A 16,881-nucleotide genomic window follows, 5' to 3' on the forward strand; every position below is an offset into this window, starting at 1 on the left:
CTCAAACCAAAACTAACATACACGAACCACCCGCGATATACACAATCCACAGACGGCTCCCACAACGACAACAACAAACTCCTCGCCTCATGCTCCAATAACATCCGCACAGCCCGAATCCCTCTTGACCCTCCATATTCAGTCAGCCATGGAGCAAGAGGCCCAGAATCTGCTGGGGATGCTAAAGCGCTCCTCAGTAGCCATCGACGCCAAAGTTGCCGCCTTCAATTCTGTTAAGTCCAATATCAAGCATCTCCGCGTCCCGGATGCTGCCCAGCCCATCATTTTCGAGTGTATACGCATCGCCATATCGAGCTCGCAGTCGCCGACGCTGTCTGCCACCGCCTTCTCCACGCTGGGCCACCTAATCAAGCGCCTGAGCCTGCAGCAGCAGAACAACGTCATTGCCTCCCAGGCCAAGAGGCTGCTCCCGATCCTGCTGGAGAGGCTCGGCGACTCGAGAGAGAGCCACAGGAATGCCGCGAGTGCCAACCTGGCCGATTTCTACCCGTTTGTCAGCGAGCAGGTCGAAAATGTAATCAAGGAGGGTGCCTTATCAGGGCACAGCCCGAGGGCGAAAGAGGCAGCTATGATGTGGGTGGTTAAGGTACGTTTTCTGTCTCCAACAATCAAGTGCGAATGTAGAAAAAAAAATCGGCGTGCTGAGTGAAGCTTTGCTTGCAGATGCACAAGGCCGAGTCCCTACCTTTCAAGACATACGTGCCCCAGCTAGTGAATTGCCTGGAAGATGCAGACGGTATGGTGCGAGAGACTGCAAAGAGCTGCATTGTCGAGCTCTTTAGGTATGGCTTGTTGTCATCTTTCCTGTCAACCTTAATGCGTTTACTGACGGAGAGGGGCAGGAGCGCGCCGGAACATGCAAAGGCCGATCTCAGGAAACGCATGAAGATGCAAGACGTACGCCACACAATCGTCTCCCAAATAGTATCTCAGTTGGACATGCGGCCTACAGCCGACCTTGACATGGCTGCGTCAACGATGTCCGTGCAGACCATGCCAGATCTCTCCCGCAACGATACCACGTTTGCCGACAGCATGATGTCCGAGCACCCTCCCCCACAAGAGGTCGTGCCAATGGACCCGCTCTACGTGACAACGAACCGTGAGCTGGAAGAGATCTTCAGCGAAATGAGAACTCTGTTCGAGGGCAAGGAGACAGAGCACAACTGGATGGCCCGCGACAAGAGCATCACGAAGTTGCGGAGATTGCTCAAGGGCAACGCGCCAACCGATTTCCACAACACATTTGTGGCAGGCATCCGTTCTGTTATGGACGGTGTGACCCGAATTTCCAACTCCCTACGCACGACCGTCTCCACAAACGCATGCCAACTTGCGCAGGAGCTAGCGCGTGTCCTTGGTCCCGCTCTTGACCCGGTTGTAGAGATGATGATCTCCAACTTCATCAAGATGAGTGCAAACACGAAGCAGATTGCCGCTAACAACGGTAGCGCCACCGTCGAGACTCTGCTCTCGCATGTGTCGTACCACAAGCGTCTCATGGAGCACATGTGGTTCTCGTATCAGGATAAGAATGTGCAGACGCGCACCTTTGCGACTGTCTGGCTGCGAACCATCTTCAAGAAGCATGGCCCCTCACACAAGGCCCAGATCGAGCACTCTGGCGGCCTAGAGCTGGCTGAGAAGTGCATCAAGAAGGGCTTGGGCGATGCAAATCCCAAGGTCCGGGAAGGCACGAGAGCCGCATACTGGGCCTTCTCACAGGTGTGGCGCGACCATGCGGAGAGGATTATGGACAGCTTGGATCCGAAGTCACGCCAGCAGCTGGAGAAAGATCCACATAACCCTAACGCTGCATCTCTCGCATCGTCAGCGTCCAGCTTAGGTGGCGCCCCCGCCGCGTCCAAGGCTAAACCTGCTGCTGCAGCTCGTCCGTCTGTCAGAGATGCGATCGCTGCTCAACGTAAAGCAGCTCTAGCGGCAAGAAATATGCCGGACCGACCAAGCTCAGCACAGTCTCACTTCTCGCCCGTAAAAACGCCGGCAGCGGGGCCCTCTGGGCTGAGTTCCAGAACCACAGCGATGAGAGCAGCGACAGGGAGACCACCCTCGTCTTTGTCGAGAGAGGCATCAGCAAGTACACAGGCATCGCAGGCGTCGGCTGGCAGCTCGTTGATGGCTGCTCCAGTACGACGACCTCGAAGACCGGAGATTGCACGTCCTGCCACAGCGGATCCGTACGCGGCTAGCAGACGTGCTGGTGTCCATGGCAGCACGCCAAATATGAGCCCGCAAGCCAGCCCACAAAAATCAGTCAAGTCTACCGCAAAGGCTCCCGCAAGAACCCCTGCCAGGGCAGCTGCGCCAGCGACGACGGCAACTTCAACTATACGCACGAAGTCGAGGTCTGAAATTAACGTAGTACCGAAAAAGACACCGAGACGAAGTACCACAGGCACGACGGACAGCCCCCTGTCAAGCCCGTCCAGAGGTGACGATCTCACATTGGTAGTTCCGTTTACGAAGCCACCCGACAGCGACGATGCCTTCGGTGCGCCCAATGCTAGAGCTCCTGCTACCACAGCGTCAGCTAGTCATGAAAATTCGATGGTTGACGATGCAGAAGGTTTCACGATGGTTTTGCCGCGTAGCTTTGAGCGGCCTGGTTCAAGCAGCGGGATTCCAAAACCTACAACGCCCAGCAAATTTTCACCGGCGAAGACGCAGTCGCCGTCCTCACTTAGCATTAACCGGCTCAGAAGCCCTGTTGGCAGATCGCCTGAGCGACTGAGAAGTCCATTGCCAAGCACAATGCAGACGGAAGCGGAACCAGTCCAAGTGTACGAAGATCCGTTGACGTCGCATGACGCAATGGATCATACTGACGCGAATGACGAGAAACCCGTTCTTGAAGAGTTACCGATCGAACGGGCGAATGAACGTCAGCCTACCGAGGAGAGCACGCTGGCTCACAGCACGAGGAGCAATGAGCAGAACATCGATATGCAGCGTACACCGAGGCATCATAAGACCACTAGTACAGGCAGCGTTGTTGCGGCGAATCTCAACGACAATAGCGCCGAGACCCTAAGGTCGAGGCGCTTGCTTATGAGTGGCATCGAGCGCATCAAGGCCAAGAGCCTGGATGCTCATGGATTCAGGCGTGTGCAGGATATTGTAAAGAGTGGTCTGGATGTTTGGGGAGACGAGGGCCAGAAATTTGGCGAGCTCCTACTCGTTCTGTTAGAATATTTGGAGACGCCTAACGAGAGCCTGAAAGCTGCTACTGGTACAGAATCTGCGGCGACCAAGGCGCAGAGTCTCAAGGGACAGGCTTTAGCTACTATACGTGCAATGCTCACGCTGCACCGCAGAGAGGCAGCGCCGTATTACGCGAAGGCTCTACGTTCAGTGCTCATCTCGAGACGCCAGTGGGACGACACTATGCATATCACGGCGGACTTTGAGAAGGCTGCAGACGAGATTGTCAAGAACTGCAACCCTCTTGACGGGCTCTCCGCGGTTCTCGATCTTCTGGAGGGCTTGACCAATCAACCCATATCTCCTGCGAGCTCTTCGCCATCATCAACCTCAAGCGCCCTGTCCCCAACCCTTCCATCGTCACAATATCTTCACCGCACCTCCTGCTTTGCTTTGCAGACGCTCTCCTCCCTTCTCACCCAAGCTCGCTCCCGCTCTGTCCCTCTCTCCTCGCAGCTCGTCCAACGGCTCGGTGCATGTGCCGTGAAGTACCTCCAGGACCCGGACTCGGACGTTCGCAAAGCGGATCTGGATTTCTGTCTGGTCATGCATGCGGGCGGAGAAGACGAATTCTGGAAGGTTCTGAGAAGCACGGGCGTCAAGGAAGGGAGCGTGAACCTGATCACATACTACATCGCAAAGAGCCGACGGGGAAAGCCAGCCGCTTGAGCCTAAGACGAGCTTGTAGGCTGCGAAATCAGAGATGGAATCCGCAAACTTGGTCAAGGCGGTATCGGCCGAGTTGATGTCACTGTTGTCAATGACTGCTCTGGAGGTTGCACTTTGAACGATTTTCTGCCCTCCTATTGTCTTTTTCTTCCCCTTTTGACCGCTTCTTCAATGGGCAAATATCCTGGCGTTATTCTTTAATTTTAGTTTACCCATCATTTTCCGCAAGGCGTTTTGGGTCGAAAGGGTTGCTGCTGGGCGTGCTTGGGCAAAAAGCTGGTCGGTTAAAGGTCTTTTGACGCTGTTAACGAGGGTGAGCATCACCCTCTGTTTTTGTCCACTGTAGTAACCTTTGTAATCTACGGAATCATCCGGTGACTTGCTAAGATTTTGCTCGCGACGACGGATCCTCACCACGTGTGTATGTGAACGTTCGAAGCTCTGTGCTTACCGTGGCATCGTCCAATCTCACGATTCAAAGCTTCACGCCGCTGGTCGGGCTTTGTGTGATCACCATCTTGCCAAATAACCCCTTTCTTCTTCCCCCCCCCTCCAGGGCGCAAAGGAACAGACGTTCGTGACTTGAGGCGCGGAAGGCAAAGCCAAAGGAGGTTCAAAACGAGCACGAGTGGGAGAACACATTCGATCAATAAGGCTTCGCTTTCTTTCATTATATAACAGAAAAAAAAAGATCTTTGCGTCGCATTTCGACCGCGTTCTCCCAGCAAAGGAGCCAATATATACATTCGAAAGCTCAGAAAGAAGAAAAAGAAGACTGTGCTTGCTCTCTTGTCGTCATCTCGAGAGAGAAAAAAAATTCTTTTTTTCTCTTCTCTCTCGGTACAAAGCTCTTGGGTCCTTTTTTCTTCACCTCGTTGGATCCCTCCGTCAGGAGAACGAGGTCGCTCATTTCATCTCTTGACGGTCTCTCCTCCGCCTTGCTTCTCCAGATTCCGCTTGTGTCTGCTGTTTCGGGTCTTTGTTCATTCGTAGCGTGATCCCCGCAAAAGGTGGACGTTCCTGCGCTCCCCTCTAAATTGAGAAAAGAAAAAAAAATGTATGAAATGGAAATCGCGCTCGGCTGCCTGTGTTGTGTTCATACCCGCCTCCCAGAAACTGGTCCGTGAAAGAAACAGGGAGTCGAATAAGATAACTCCTTCCCGCCCTAGTCCGAATCGTGAGAGACGCGTAAGAGGATGGCGTGCAAAACGGTTGAGCATGGAGGTAGAGACATCATCTCTCCACGTAGCGCCTGTGAACCGCGTGTGGAGAATAGAATTCCTCAAACAAACAAAAGTGAACATCAGGATCAAAGACGCGAGAGGGGCTACTTCGTTGGACTCTCAGGGTCCTCGAATGGGCTCTTGCCTCGCTCAGCAGCCTCCTTTGACGAACTTGGCGTTGAAATCTTCAGCGGCGAGCCGCCCGGTACGGAAGGTGTTGTGGGCGTCTTGATCTCTGCAGCATCCGTGAATGGCGACTCGTTTCTCCGGTCCATCAGAGACTGTCTCGACCTCTCGTGCTCGTCATCGTCGTCGCTGAGATCCGAATACGTCGTGTGCCTGCTGGACCTGTGCGTCAAGCCGCTCTGGCGAGCGCGCCTGTGTGTCTCGACGCTCATCTCAGAAGGTGCGAGCGAGGACTTGGTCATGCGCTTGGAGTCTCGCGACTCGAGTGCGGACGAGTCGACTGATGCAACGTCTGAAGGTGCCTTCTTGTCCTTTCGTATGATGTTCAGAGCGACAGGCTTCATGGTCTTGAGCGAGGAGGTAGCAGATCCAGAACCGTCCGTCGACGAAGGCATCTTGATGATGACCGGCTTGACGGCCTTACCTCCATGCTTGGCAAAGTCGACAGAAGGAACGGGTGGTGTCGAGCCCGGCGTGGATCCTTTGCTACCGACACTGACGATAGCCGCCTTGCCGCCAATGATCTGGGTCGCCGGCATAGGGTTCACAACGGCACTATCCATGAAGATAGTCGAAGCCATACTTGTACGTGCCAGACTGGGTGCGATGCTGCCGGGCCTACGCTCGCCGCTTACGGAAGATACGTCCGAGTACGTCGAGTCTCGCAGGTCGCCGGGCATGAACAACAGCTGGTCGTCTGCAAATCTTGAGTGAAGAGTAGGGGGTGTCTGTGCTGGAATGGGCGGAACGGGCGGAACAAGCAGATCGGGGCCAGTGTTTCCAGAGCGGTTCGTGACACCGGGTATGTACGCGATTTGAATGATGTTCGACGCCCTCGTCAGGACGGTGGATGCCAACGAGGCGACGGTGTGCGTCGAAGCCCGCGACCGTGCCTCACGAGTGAATACTGAAGCATTTGACTTCTCCATCTCCTCGTCGTCCTCCCATTCCTCGATTTCCACTTCGTGCCGCCGTCCCTTGAGCCAGTACTTCCAGATGCAGAACACGATGAGAGTGATCAGGGCCACACCACCAATCACGCCGCCGACGATGGCGCCAATGTTGGGTCCGCTCGACTTGGAACTTGTGCCAACAAGAGAGCCAGATGTAGCTGCTTTAACACACGATGCCGTGGGGCAGGTTTCGCAGTCGCCGAGGGTTTGAGAACATATTTCGTCCGACTTACAGGAGGGGCACGTAGGCGCCGTGTTGGGACATGTTACGCAGCGCTTGAAGAAAGAGTTTGCGGGCGAGAAGGCATCGGCTTTGACGAAAGTTAGTCGGGCACATTGCATCCAATCTCGACCCAAGCAAGAAACATACAGTACGGTAATGACGCCATGGCTTGTATCAATAGAAGAATAACGAGCGTCGGATCGGTTTGAACGGAGGCCGCGGCACCTGTATCGGCGTAATCGTGGCGCGACAAACAAAAAATGGGTTGCTGGACCGTAAGAACAGCGGGTTAAAGCGAAGGCGAAAAGAACAAAGAAATGGTCGTCAGTTGTTGTTGGCGAAACGCAGTTGCAGTCCGTCCCGCTCTGGCTGTCTGCCTGCAGTGTGCCGTTCGACAAACGAATGGCCGCAGAAATCAGTTCAGCACCGTCGTCTGGCCGTCGGTAGACAATATCGAGGGGAAAGACGTGGTCCGAATGGCATGTGCTTGGGGGAAGCCAGCGCGCTCAGCAGGCGAAAGAAGCGTCGAACCAAAGGAGTGAATTACGGCCCAGGCGAAAAAGAAAGGGCTGCGCAAGCCCTATGTGGAGAAGCGAAACGAATTCGATCAATGAGTGACAGACGCGATGGCGAACGAAAGAAACGTCCGAATTCGCGGCAGAGTGGGCAGAGAAAGCGATGGTCAGGGCGAGAAAGAGAGCGTGGTGTTGTTGTTGTGTTTGTGTGGTAGGAGGGCGAGATTATTGGGCGGTTCGATGGGCAATTTCAGAAAGAGAGAAGACACACACACACACTGAGAGAGAGAGAGACAGGCTGCTGAGACGCTGCTTCGACAGGAGGTCGGCGCAGCAGACAGGCCCGGCAAGTGGGAGCAGTCAGGACAGGGCGAGTGGTGGAGACACACGCAAGCCGTTTGCGCAGGGCCGATCCTATTGGCCCCAGGACCAGCGCGGTGCAATTTAATTTGGCTGCCGATCCCTTCCTGGAGGCAGAGCTGAGGGCGTGCGAGGCTCGTGTAGCGTGTTTGTTGTGCTGAAGAAGAGGACGGGGGCGAGGCAAGGAGCGATGGAAAGGATGAGGAGCGATGTGGCCCGGCGAAACGACGTGAGGGAGACGGGCACATGTGTGTCGATCAGGCTGGACGACGACAGCAGCGACGACGGGGCTCCGAAGCGCATCGCTTGTCCGTCTGGTCTCGTCGTCTCGCCCAAGCCCTCGCCCACACGCACTGCCGCTCACTTCCACCGTTTCTGCTGTCCCTCTCGCCTTTTCCCTCACCACCGCGGCCCGCCCAGACCCAGATCTTGGCTGGTCGCCCGCCTTAATCTAGCCGTTCGTAGTACAGATCTAGCCGATCCAGGCCTGGTGTATGCATCCACGTTGAAGGGAACGGTCCATCAATCTATTTTATACAGGGGGAAGTGGGCCCCCGCGCTAGCAGCCAAGGCGAAATTCATGCTTCCCATCAGCTCGTCGGCTCCGCACTCTTTGCAGAGCGATTCGGATGGAGGGCCCGCCGTTTGGACGACGTCATGTACGCACAAACGCCGTCGCTGTGCTCCCCGTTCGTACACGGGCTCTTGTTTGCATAGATATGAGCATGTAGATGCATGGTGCCATCGCCCGCTGTGGTGTGCTGGCAACGCCCTTTTGCGGAAACGCTTGCCTCTGGCTCGACCTTGTGATCCGAGGGGCCTCGTCTGACAACCAAGGCCACGGACTCCTTTGTTTCATCCGCCGGGAAACGCAAAGCCTGGCTGCGGTGGATACACCGTGGCGGTCCCAAGTGGTAATACGCGTCGTCTGAGCCAAACTGCTCTGTCAGAAAACAAGAAAAAAAATCAGCACAACGCAGCTGTGCACACGATTTGGCTCCTGAATTCCTTCTGGGCCAATCGTCCTGCCCGAAGGAAATTCTACAGTCTCCCCTTTCGGATCCTGTCATTCTCCTAAAGTGTCTTCGTCAGCCGTCTCAATGACAAGCCAGCATGCCATCCAATCACTGCGCTTTCGTTTCGAAACATTCGTCCCGTGCGCAACCGCACGGTTTGCGAGAAAGGAAGACGGAGAGCGCAAAGCTTTCTGTTTGCTCCGACTCGTGCGAACTCGATCGCTGGTTTCAAAACACAGTCTGTGGTCCCTATTCTTCCCTCCCGGATGAGAGAGCTGCACGCAGGTATCCATTTCACGGTTTAGCAAACAGTCACAGCCTCGCGGATCACTCGCCAGGTCAGGTTGCTCGCCGCAAAAGCTTACCTGACGTACGTGCACGTCGTACGGAGGGATGTAGACACACTTGAGCCATGTTGAGTTTCCCAATCTCTTGTCGGGCCCGCAAGATCTGTCCCGGACAAACCAAACATTGCGTGGGGCCGGCGTAGCTTACTGACCGCAAATCTTTGACTGCTCCGGCCGAAGTTCCCTCCCGATCATGAACCAGTAGACCGTAACGGATTTTTTTTTAAGGGGGGGGGCCAGAGGTAGCTGCAGGTGTTCGCCATCATGTTGTTTACTGGGCTGCTTCCTCCATCCGTGTCGTAAGCCCTACCTCCTATTTTGGAACACCATTTCATGCTCCTCTGCATTGTCTGTCAGAGACACCATCCCACTTCCTACCGCAGTTGAATTTCAAGTCTGGAGTTCACAAAAAGAAAAGAAAAGAAAAAGAAACAAATGTAGGATGGAAAATTATGGACCTGAGCGTTGAGTTGTCGACAAGTGACGTTGAGCACGTACTCCTCAAGGCTCCCACGAACATCGTAGAGGCTACGGCAGCCTTTGTCCACGCTCCGGTGTTCATGTTTGTAAGCAGTCAAGGTCCACAGCAAAGCACGGCCGTGCATCCAAACGCTATGGAGATCACAGTGGCGGGTTAGCTCACTGACCAGACGCTCACGAACGAGACCCGAGCCGGCATCCTGCGGTAGCGGCTTCTGCTGCAGAGGCAGCTGCAAGACGCAAGCGCATGTATGCGGCGCAACGAGGCGATCTGTGCAATGTGACGTGCCTCACGCCGGAGAAAGTGCGCTACGTTTCTCATCGCACAGCCAAGCGGGCCATGGATACCGCACGGCGGCCGTTGCGGGAGGCTGGACGACGGCGTCCTCGGCTCCGCTGGACGCGCTGAGATCGGCTTGCGAGGACGGGCGAGGCCCGTTTTGTGGCGCGCGAGCACGTCTCGCCGGCTCTAAAGGCTAACGGCCGCGGGCTGGCGACGGGCGCCGCAGTCGCGGGGACGACGGTAGCTTTCGCGCTTCTCGCTTCCACGCCGCGTATCACGGCGCGCCGCCTGAACAGGTGTGGTCACCAGAGAAGCGCTTCGAAAGGAGCTGGAGAGGGGGCCGGGGGCGCTGTCGGGAGCGTGCCTCAGTCCTCACTGGGCGCTGTGCGCGCTGCCTGGCCGGAAGCGTGCGACGTCTTGATGCCAGCCAATGTTGCTAACTCTCGAATTGGACGCGAACGTGTATGCGTACAGGATGCACGGGTTGTCGTGTGCGCTCGTGCGGGCAGGTGACGAATCCGGCCCGAGTAAGGGTGACGAGTGTGGTTGGGAGGGTGAACAATGCAAAGCGGCAGAGTACACGAAGAAGGCACTTATGTGGTCGCGAAATGAGACGGGACGGACTTGGGCAGAGACGACATCGGGAGAGCAGTGCGTCGTGAAGATCCAAGTGCGCAATAAAAAAGAAGTACAGCACGGTGCGTACGCGTTATGTGACGGTAGCAGAAAGACACAGAGGAGCTCGAGTGAGGTCGCTTAAAGCCAATTCTGTCGGCGTAAATATCTTTGATTGATGTTGCTCGAATCTGTGTGCAAAAGTTCGGCCCCCTGGGCGTATAAAAAAAAAGTATAAACGTATACATACAAGCGGATATAATGCAGTTTTTCCCCCTTGTGTAGGACTCCGAGCAAACCATGCAGATTTCATGGCCAGTATGGTTTCTGGGTAGAATGCAACAGAATGGTGCGGCATCATGTAAGAGTGCTACGCTTACCTACCACAAAACTCGCCTTTTTTTTAACCACGCAGCGAGACTCCAAAGCTCGATTGTATCGGTTTATGTCGATGAAGGAAGGAAACAGCGTTGGCGAGGGAGCAAAACGTCGCACTACCAATCACTCAAATGTCATGCTGATCGTAAGATTGTCATCCTTGCTGAGTCGGAAACAGCTGGGTACTTCAAAGTACGTCAAAAAGTCTTGGTCGGTCGTGAAATCGTTCACACGCACGCAAGCGCATGTGTGTAAACGCGTCGAACATCGTCTGGGTCGTCCTCCTCTCAAGCACCTAAAATGACCTCTCGCTTTCCTCGTCGCTCTGCTTCATACCCTGGATCTTCCCCCATCCAAAGCCGCGGACGCCGTTGCTGACCCACACCCTTTCGCCAACACGAATGCTCCTGCGCTCCACGGCAGCCTCCTCGCAAAGGCCCTGTTCGAGTGCCCATCGCCTCGACGTTCCGGCCTGGCCGCCTCCGTACTGCGGGTCCACAACCGGCGGCGTCACCCATCGCCTGTTGCGGTAGAAGTAGGGCGTCAGCAGGGAGCCTTCGGTGATGAAGCCGGATGGGTTCCACAACAGCACCTCCTGGGTGACGTCTTCCGGATTGGGCAGGGCGCGGGCACGAGCAGCATCGTACTGAGCTCGCGAAGAGGTCTTGAAGCGCGTGTGGGCAGTCTGCTCGGTGGGCTGGATGTCGATCCAGATCTCATACGTGCAGGCAAGGGTGGTTCTGGGCCCGTGAGTCGACGAGGAGCCGGAGCGGGAAGACGCTGAAGACGACACGGTGGACGACGTGGAGGTGGAGTGGATGGAGAAGTAGTCATCAGATCCGCGACGCGAGAGCGAGCATGGTGGATTAGAGGGGTACGGGGTGTATGGAGAGGACAAGGAGGGCCCCCCGAAGCGGGATTTCTTCGAGGAGGTTGAGTGCAGAGACGGCAGGCGAAAGGTGGTGGGGAAGAGAGCCTCAAGGGGAAGGGCGGGTACTGGGGCCAGCTCGACGTGGGTACGGCCTGTCGATGTAAACGAGTATTTGACCTGCACGATTATCAACCACGGTGAGCTGAGGTTCTTGCTGTCTTTGTAGTTTTCTTCTTCCCTCTCTCGTATGTTTCTTCCGCCTGAGCAAAGGGGAAAGGGTGGTGTGGGAGGAAAGATTCCGATGAACGATCAAGCCTGATCGCAATCGACCCCTGGCGTACGGGGGGCCGAGTGGGGAGACGATGGACGATCGATCGATACATGCATGTACGTACCTTCATTGGACAAATGTACGTCTCGTGCATTCTCTCCTTCTCGTCGAGTTCGTCGAGCAGGGCCGTCTCGAAGCTGGCGGTGCTTTCCAGCTCCTTGAACTTGACATTGGGCCAGAAAGCGGCGGCGGCCTCGAGCAGACGCTGGCGGTGCAGCTCCGGGAAGTACAGCTTGCATCTCCGGCGGCTGGAGTAGCCGACGTTGTCGCTGCTGGTTTCCAGGATGGGATCACAGCGTATGGAGGTGAAGATGGTGAAATCGGACGGGGGCGATGACGCTGCTGGGCCGGATAAATTCTCCGACTGTGCAGCGGCCAGATCGGACGGGGAGGCCATGGCTTTGTGGAGCGAGGATGATTGGGAGAAGAAGACGACGACGATGAAAATTCAGTGGCGCGGAGATTTTTTTGGGGGGGCTCTCGCTGTTGACGCAGAGCGGGGGAAACGAGGGCGGAAGAGGTTGAAAGAAGGACACGAGAGAGTTTGCCGGACGCAAAGGAAGGGAGCCAAACGCGGGCTCTTTATTCCTCAGATCTGTGTTGGAGAGAATCAACTTTAGTTCCATCTCCCTTGCTGCCGTTCCTCGATCGACGAGATCTTCCATTCGCTCCGTGCTCAGGGGATTGCGCGTGCGAAGGGCGACCGGATCGTCCGCATGCATTGGCGTGAGCCTCAAGTCACAGGCCAGACGCACTTTTGCGCGCAACGTGGTTTCGCTGTGGGTCTCCAGCAGCCGTCACAGCACGAATGGGGAGCGAGAAGAAAGTCGCCTTGACGGACGTGCATGAAGGCGGCCGAGTGCTAGACGAGGAACGCTGGCTACAGGCAAAGCGGGGCGGGGTGGGAATGGGAATCAACGGCTGGACGAGCGAGGGCCAGCAGCAGACTGGGCTGGCGACGGGAGACGGGACGAGGAGAAGACGACAGGCAGAAATGGGGACTGAGATTGGCGAGCGTCAGCTGGGTCGGGTCGGGCGAATGAATCGTACGACTTTTGCTTCGTTATCGCGTGCGGGCCTTCTAGAACCCACGGTAGCGGGAGCAGCGGGTAGCGTGGCCGCTCCGTGGGCCCTTTGGTGCTTGCGATGGCCGCCAAAACGGCGAGGTCGCGCAAGGGCGGAACAGACAGACAGCATGCAAGAGTCCGGGTAGCCATAGAGAGAACAGATAAGAGTCGTGTGGAGAGCGAGGAGAGAGGAGAGAGGAGAGAGGAGAGAAGAGAGAAGAGAGAGGAGAGAAGAGAGAAGAGAGAGGAGAGGCGAGGGAGCGGGAGCGGGAGCGAAGAGCACGCAGACACCGCAGGCACACGCACACATGTCAGAGTGCTACAGTGAGAGAGAGAGAGAGGGAGAGTGTGCTAGTACGAATGCTCGGGGTTGAGCTGGATGGATGTCCACATGAGTTTGAGCGCTGCGCACTGGGTGTCGACGACGCCGAGGACGATGGCTACGACGACGACGACGACGAAGACAACAACAACAGCAACAACAGCAACAACAACTTCGACTACGACGACGACGACAGCCAAACACAAGAGCACAGCGCTTGCTTGGTACAGAGCAGCTTCGCACGGAGAGTCAGGTTCAGCGTCCGACTGCAACGAGCGCCCACCACAGCGAACGCGTCGGACAGAACGCGGGCGAATGGGAGGGCGCGGTGGCGGCGAGGATGCCGATTAGGCTTAGCGCAGGACCAGCGCCAGCCGGCGTCCAATAACGACGCGGTTCGCAGAGCTTTTTTGTGCATTACACACGACCATACCACCAGACACCTCCCCCAGGAGCCTGCAGACAGCTGGGAACCCATTCGGCACATCCACCACCACCGCCCCATCGCCGCCGTCGTCATCGTCATCTCCATCAGCCAACAGTTCTCCCCCTCGTTGCTGGCTGACCCCTTCGTTGCGTAGCCGACGACGCCCCGTCCCATTGGCAACATCCAGTCTCTCCTTCGTCGTCCTGTGTTGCCATCCATCTCCCATCTGCGTTGCGACCATCCACCACGACCATGGACGGCAAAGGCGCCCTGCCCGTCATCCCTCCATCTCGCCCGATCCAGCTCGACACATCCGCCTTGCCAGACTCGTCGTCGGCCTCGATATGGGACCGGATAGGGACCTGGGTGTCGGAGAACAAGGCGCTCGTCTACACCATCGCTGGCGTCACCTTGGTCGTCACCGCCGCCGGAGTCGTGTACTACACCAGCGAGTCGAAGCCTGCCGCGGACGCATCGTCGTCGTCGCCGGCATCGAGGGCAAAGGCGAACAAGAAGGCGAAGCGGAAAGCAAAGAAGGAAGCCGAGGAGCAGGCGAAGAAGGAGAGTGAAAAGGCAAAGTCGGGTACGTCTGAGGAAGATGTCGCGATTGGCAATGGGCATCAGGGATGGCTGATGAATCGATAGCTCCAAAGGTTGCCTCGGTGTCGACGGTTGAGTCCGAGGACGAACTGCCCGACGTCACGGAAGAATACGTCGCCACATTGTCAGAAGAGGTACGTCTGCATCCGCTCCTCCACGCATCCATGCTCGATGTTGTCCATCAGTCCACGCATCCGATTGCTCTCAACCTACAATGAGAAGGACGGAAACGAAACTGGTTCAGTAGCTCACCCTCATCGTGTGAACAGGCAAAGAAGGAGCTCGCAGCCAAGCTCAAGGCTCTGGGCAACAAGGCCTACGGCTCAAAGGACTACATGAAGGCCATCGACCTGTACGGCAAGGCGCTCCTCTGCAAGCAGGATCCCGTGTACTATTCTAATCGCGCCGCGTGCTGGAACGCCCTCGGCGATTGGGAGAAGGTCATCGAAGACACCACCGCCGCCATCACCCTCGAACCAACGTACGTCAAGGCCCTTAACCGCCGCGCAAACGCCTACGAGCAGGTGGAGAAGAACAGCGAAGCCCTGCTCGACTACACAGCAAGCTGCATCATCGACCAGTTTGCAAATCAGAGCAACACGGCAAGCGTCGAGCGCCTGTTGAAGAAGGTGGCTGAGGCAAAGGGCAAAGAGATTCTGGCCAAGAAAGAGAAGAAGCTGCCGAGCCCAACGTTCGTCACCAACTACTTGCAGAGCTTCCGTCCGAAGCCACGTCCCGAGGGCCTGGACGACTCCGCCGACCTGCCGGAGGAATCAGGCAGAGCACAACTGCGAAAGGGTTTGAAAGCGATGGCTCTGCATACGGGCGAGGGCTACGCCGAGGCGGCGGCTGCTTTCGAAAAGGCCTTCGAGCTCGGCGACTTGGGCAAGCATGAGGCCTTTGCGTACAACATGCGTGGTACGTTCGCGTACCTGCGCGGCGACAACGCCGAGGCCCTCGAGGACATCTCGAAGAGCATCCAGCTTGACCCGTCGTACACGCAGAGCTATATTAAACGAGCAAGCATGCATCTCGAGATGGGCGAGCAGGACGCCACCGACGCAGATTTCCGCGAGGCTCTCGCCCGTGACGACAAGGACCCTGACATCTACTACCACCGCGCTCAGTTGCACTTCATCAAGGGCGAGTTCAAGGAAGCGGCCGCGGACTACCAGAAATCCATCGACCTGGACAAGGACTTCATTTTCTCGCACATTCAGCTAGGCGTCACACAGTACAAGCTGGGCTCTGTGGCCTCGTCAATGGCGACGTTCCGACGCATCATCAAGAACTTTGACAGGGTGCCCGACGTGTACAACTACTACGGCGAGCTGCTGCTCGATCAGCAGAAGTTCGACGACGCGATTCGCCAGTTTGAGACGGCGATCGAGATGGAGAAGAGCCAGCGACCCGCAGGCATGAACGTCCTGCCGCTCATCAACAAGGCTCTCGCATTGTTCCAGTGGAAGCAAGACTATGCTGAGGCCGAGGATCTGTGCAAGAAGGCTTTGATCTGTAAGTCACAACTGAGTCTTGGCACAAATCTCCTTCTCAGGCGAACACTGTCATCGCCGCTTTTGAACAAGATTGGCATATGGCTAACATGAGCGAATCCAGTTGACCCCGAATGCGACATTGCCGTTGCGACCATGGCTCAGCTCTTGCTGCAGCAGGGTAAAGTCACGGAGGCGCTGCATTACTTTGAGCGCGCGGCCGAGTTGTCAAGAACCGAGGGCGAGATCGTCAACGCGCTCAGCTACGCGGAGGCCACTCGGACACAACTTGAGGTGAGAGCTTTTGCGTTTCTTGCACCACGTGGGTTTGTCCTAACAAAAGAACACAGGTCACAGAGAAATACCCTCAGCTCGCTCAGCATCTCCGCTCCATGGGCGGCCTGGGTGGGCCCATGCGGTAAGAGGGGCTCTCGTCTCCCATCGGCCCGTCTGTCACGACGGCTTTAACGCTGCTACCAAATAGAGCTGGTAGAAAGCGAGAGAAGGAGAGGGTGTAAGAGAAGAACTTGAAAAAAAAACAGGTTGTACAACAATGCTGTAGTATCATCGTCGCCATCAAACATCTTTTTACCACTCGCGAAGTGGTACGGAAGCTGGAAACGTGCTCGGGCAAAAAATATACACAGAGCGAAAAAAGGAACTACCCCACTTAATATCGTTCTATCTGTCTGGTTTTTTTTATATTTCTTGAATCTGTGGAAGGGGTACCGAGAGCGAATGGAAACTTTGCGTCTTGGTGATAACAATGTCGGGAGGGGAAGGCGGTGGGAAGAGGCCGTTATTTGTTTTCTTTCTTTCATTGTTGTGTCGGTGGTTGACGCTCAGCCGGTTTTCTTCACGTCAACTGTGCGTGTACGCCGAATCAACAGTACGCCTGCCCCAACGACGGTGAGGGGAAAATATTAAGGGAGGCAGGGAGCCATGATTTGTACAATTACATAGAGACGCATGACAAAATGGTCGGTGAGACGGTGCAGCATGTAAATACCTTTTTTTTAATAACAAAAAGGAGAGCGAGGAGGGTGCTTTTTTCTGCTTGCGTGCGTGTAGGATCATTTTGAACCTCCTCCCCGTTCTGGACACCTTCCGAAAAGAAAAAAAAAATAATTTGATCTTGTTCGACGTTCCGTTGTATCTGCCATCGATTCTGGATGACAAGAACTTAACCTGGACATGGTCCAAGGGGAAGGCTTCTTCGCCGCCGTGACACCTTTCCAGCCGCCGTGGGCGAGTTGTCACGGATGCGCTCAAGCCACCT

At 56.0% G+C, this 16,881-nt stretch overlaps 5 protein-coding genes across 5 annotated transcripts; 3 read left to right on the forward strand and 2 right to left on the reverse strand.

Moving 5' to 3' along the window:
- Positions 1 to 22: 22 nt before the first annotated feature.
- PV09_06450 (uncharacterized protein) lies at positions 23 to 4,568 on the forward strand. The gene is made up of 3 exons (XM_016360090.1): positions 23 to 607; positions 685 to 803; positions 864 to 4,568. Exons 1-3 carry the CDS (start codon positions 149 to 151, stop codon positions 3,910 to 3,912), a joined length of 3,627 nt encoding a protein of 1,208 aa, XP_016212172.1. The 5' UTR covers positions 23 to 148; the 3' UTR covers positions 3,913 to 4,568.
- On the reverse strand, positions 4,554 to 7,570 carry PV09_06451 (uncharacterized protein). Its single transcript, XM_016360091.1, has 2 exons — positions 6,645 to 7,570; positions 4,554 to 6,585 (listed from the first exon to the last, which is right to left on the reverse strand). The coding sequence occupies exons 1-2, from the start codon at positions 6,661 to 6,663 to the stop codon at positions 5,240 to 5,242; spliced, it is 1,365 nt and encodes a 454-aa protein (XP_016212173.1). The 5' UTR covers positions 6,664 to 7,570; the 3' UTR covers positions 4,554 to 5,239.
- A 2,680-nt stretch (positions 7,571 to 10,250) lies between these two features.
- PV09_06452 (uncharacterized protein) lies at positions 10,251 to 12,391 on the reverse strand. The gene is made up of 2 exons (XM_016360092.1): positions 11,758 to 12,391; positions 10,251 to 11,539 (listed from the first exon to the last, which is right to left on the reverse strand). Exons 1-2 carry the CDS (start codon positions 12,088 to 12,090, stop codon positions 10,787 to 10,789), a joined length of 1,086 nt encoding a protein of 361 aa, XP_016212174.1. The 5' UTR covers positions 12,091 to 12,391; the 3' UTR covers positions 10,251 to 10,786.
- Positions 12,392 to 12,905: 514 nt separating this feature from the next.
- Positions 12,906 to 13,663, forward strand: PV09_06453 (uncharacterized protein; the record flags this gene model as incomplete). Its single annotated transcript, XM_016360093.1, has 1 exon — positions 12,906 to 13,663. Exon 1 carries the CDS (start codon positions 13,121 to 13,123, stop codon positions 13,661 to 13,663), a length of 543 nt encoding a protein of 180 aa, XP_016212175.1. The 5' UTR covers positions 12,906 to 13,120.
- A 98-nt stretch (positions 13,664 to 13,761) lies between these two features.
- On the forward strand, positions 13,762 to 16,024 carry PV09_06454 (uncharacterized protein; the record flags this gene model as incomplete). Its single annotated transcript, XM_016360094.1, has 5 exons — positions 13,762 to 14,092; positions 14,155 to 14,243; positions 14,379 to 15,624; positions 15,727 to 15,896; positions 15,953 to 16,024. 5 exons carry the CDS (start codon positions 13,762 to 13,764, stop codon positions 16,022 to 16,024), a joined length of 1,908 nt encoding a protein of 635 aa, XP_016212176.1.
- Positions 16,025 to 16,881: the final 857 nt, after the last annotated feature.

Source organism: Verruconis gallopava (genome assembly GCF_000836295.1).
Source record: "Verruconis gallopava strain CBS 43764 unplaced genomic scaffold supercont1.22, whole genome shotgun sequence".
In the NCBI taxonomy this organism is placed as follows: Eukaryota; Fungi; Ascomycota; class Dothideomycetes; order Venturiales; family Sympoventuriaceae; genus Verruconis; species Verruconis gallopava.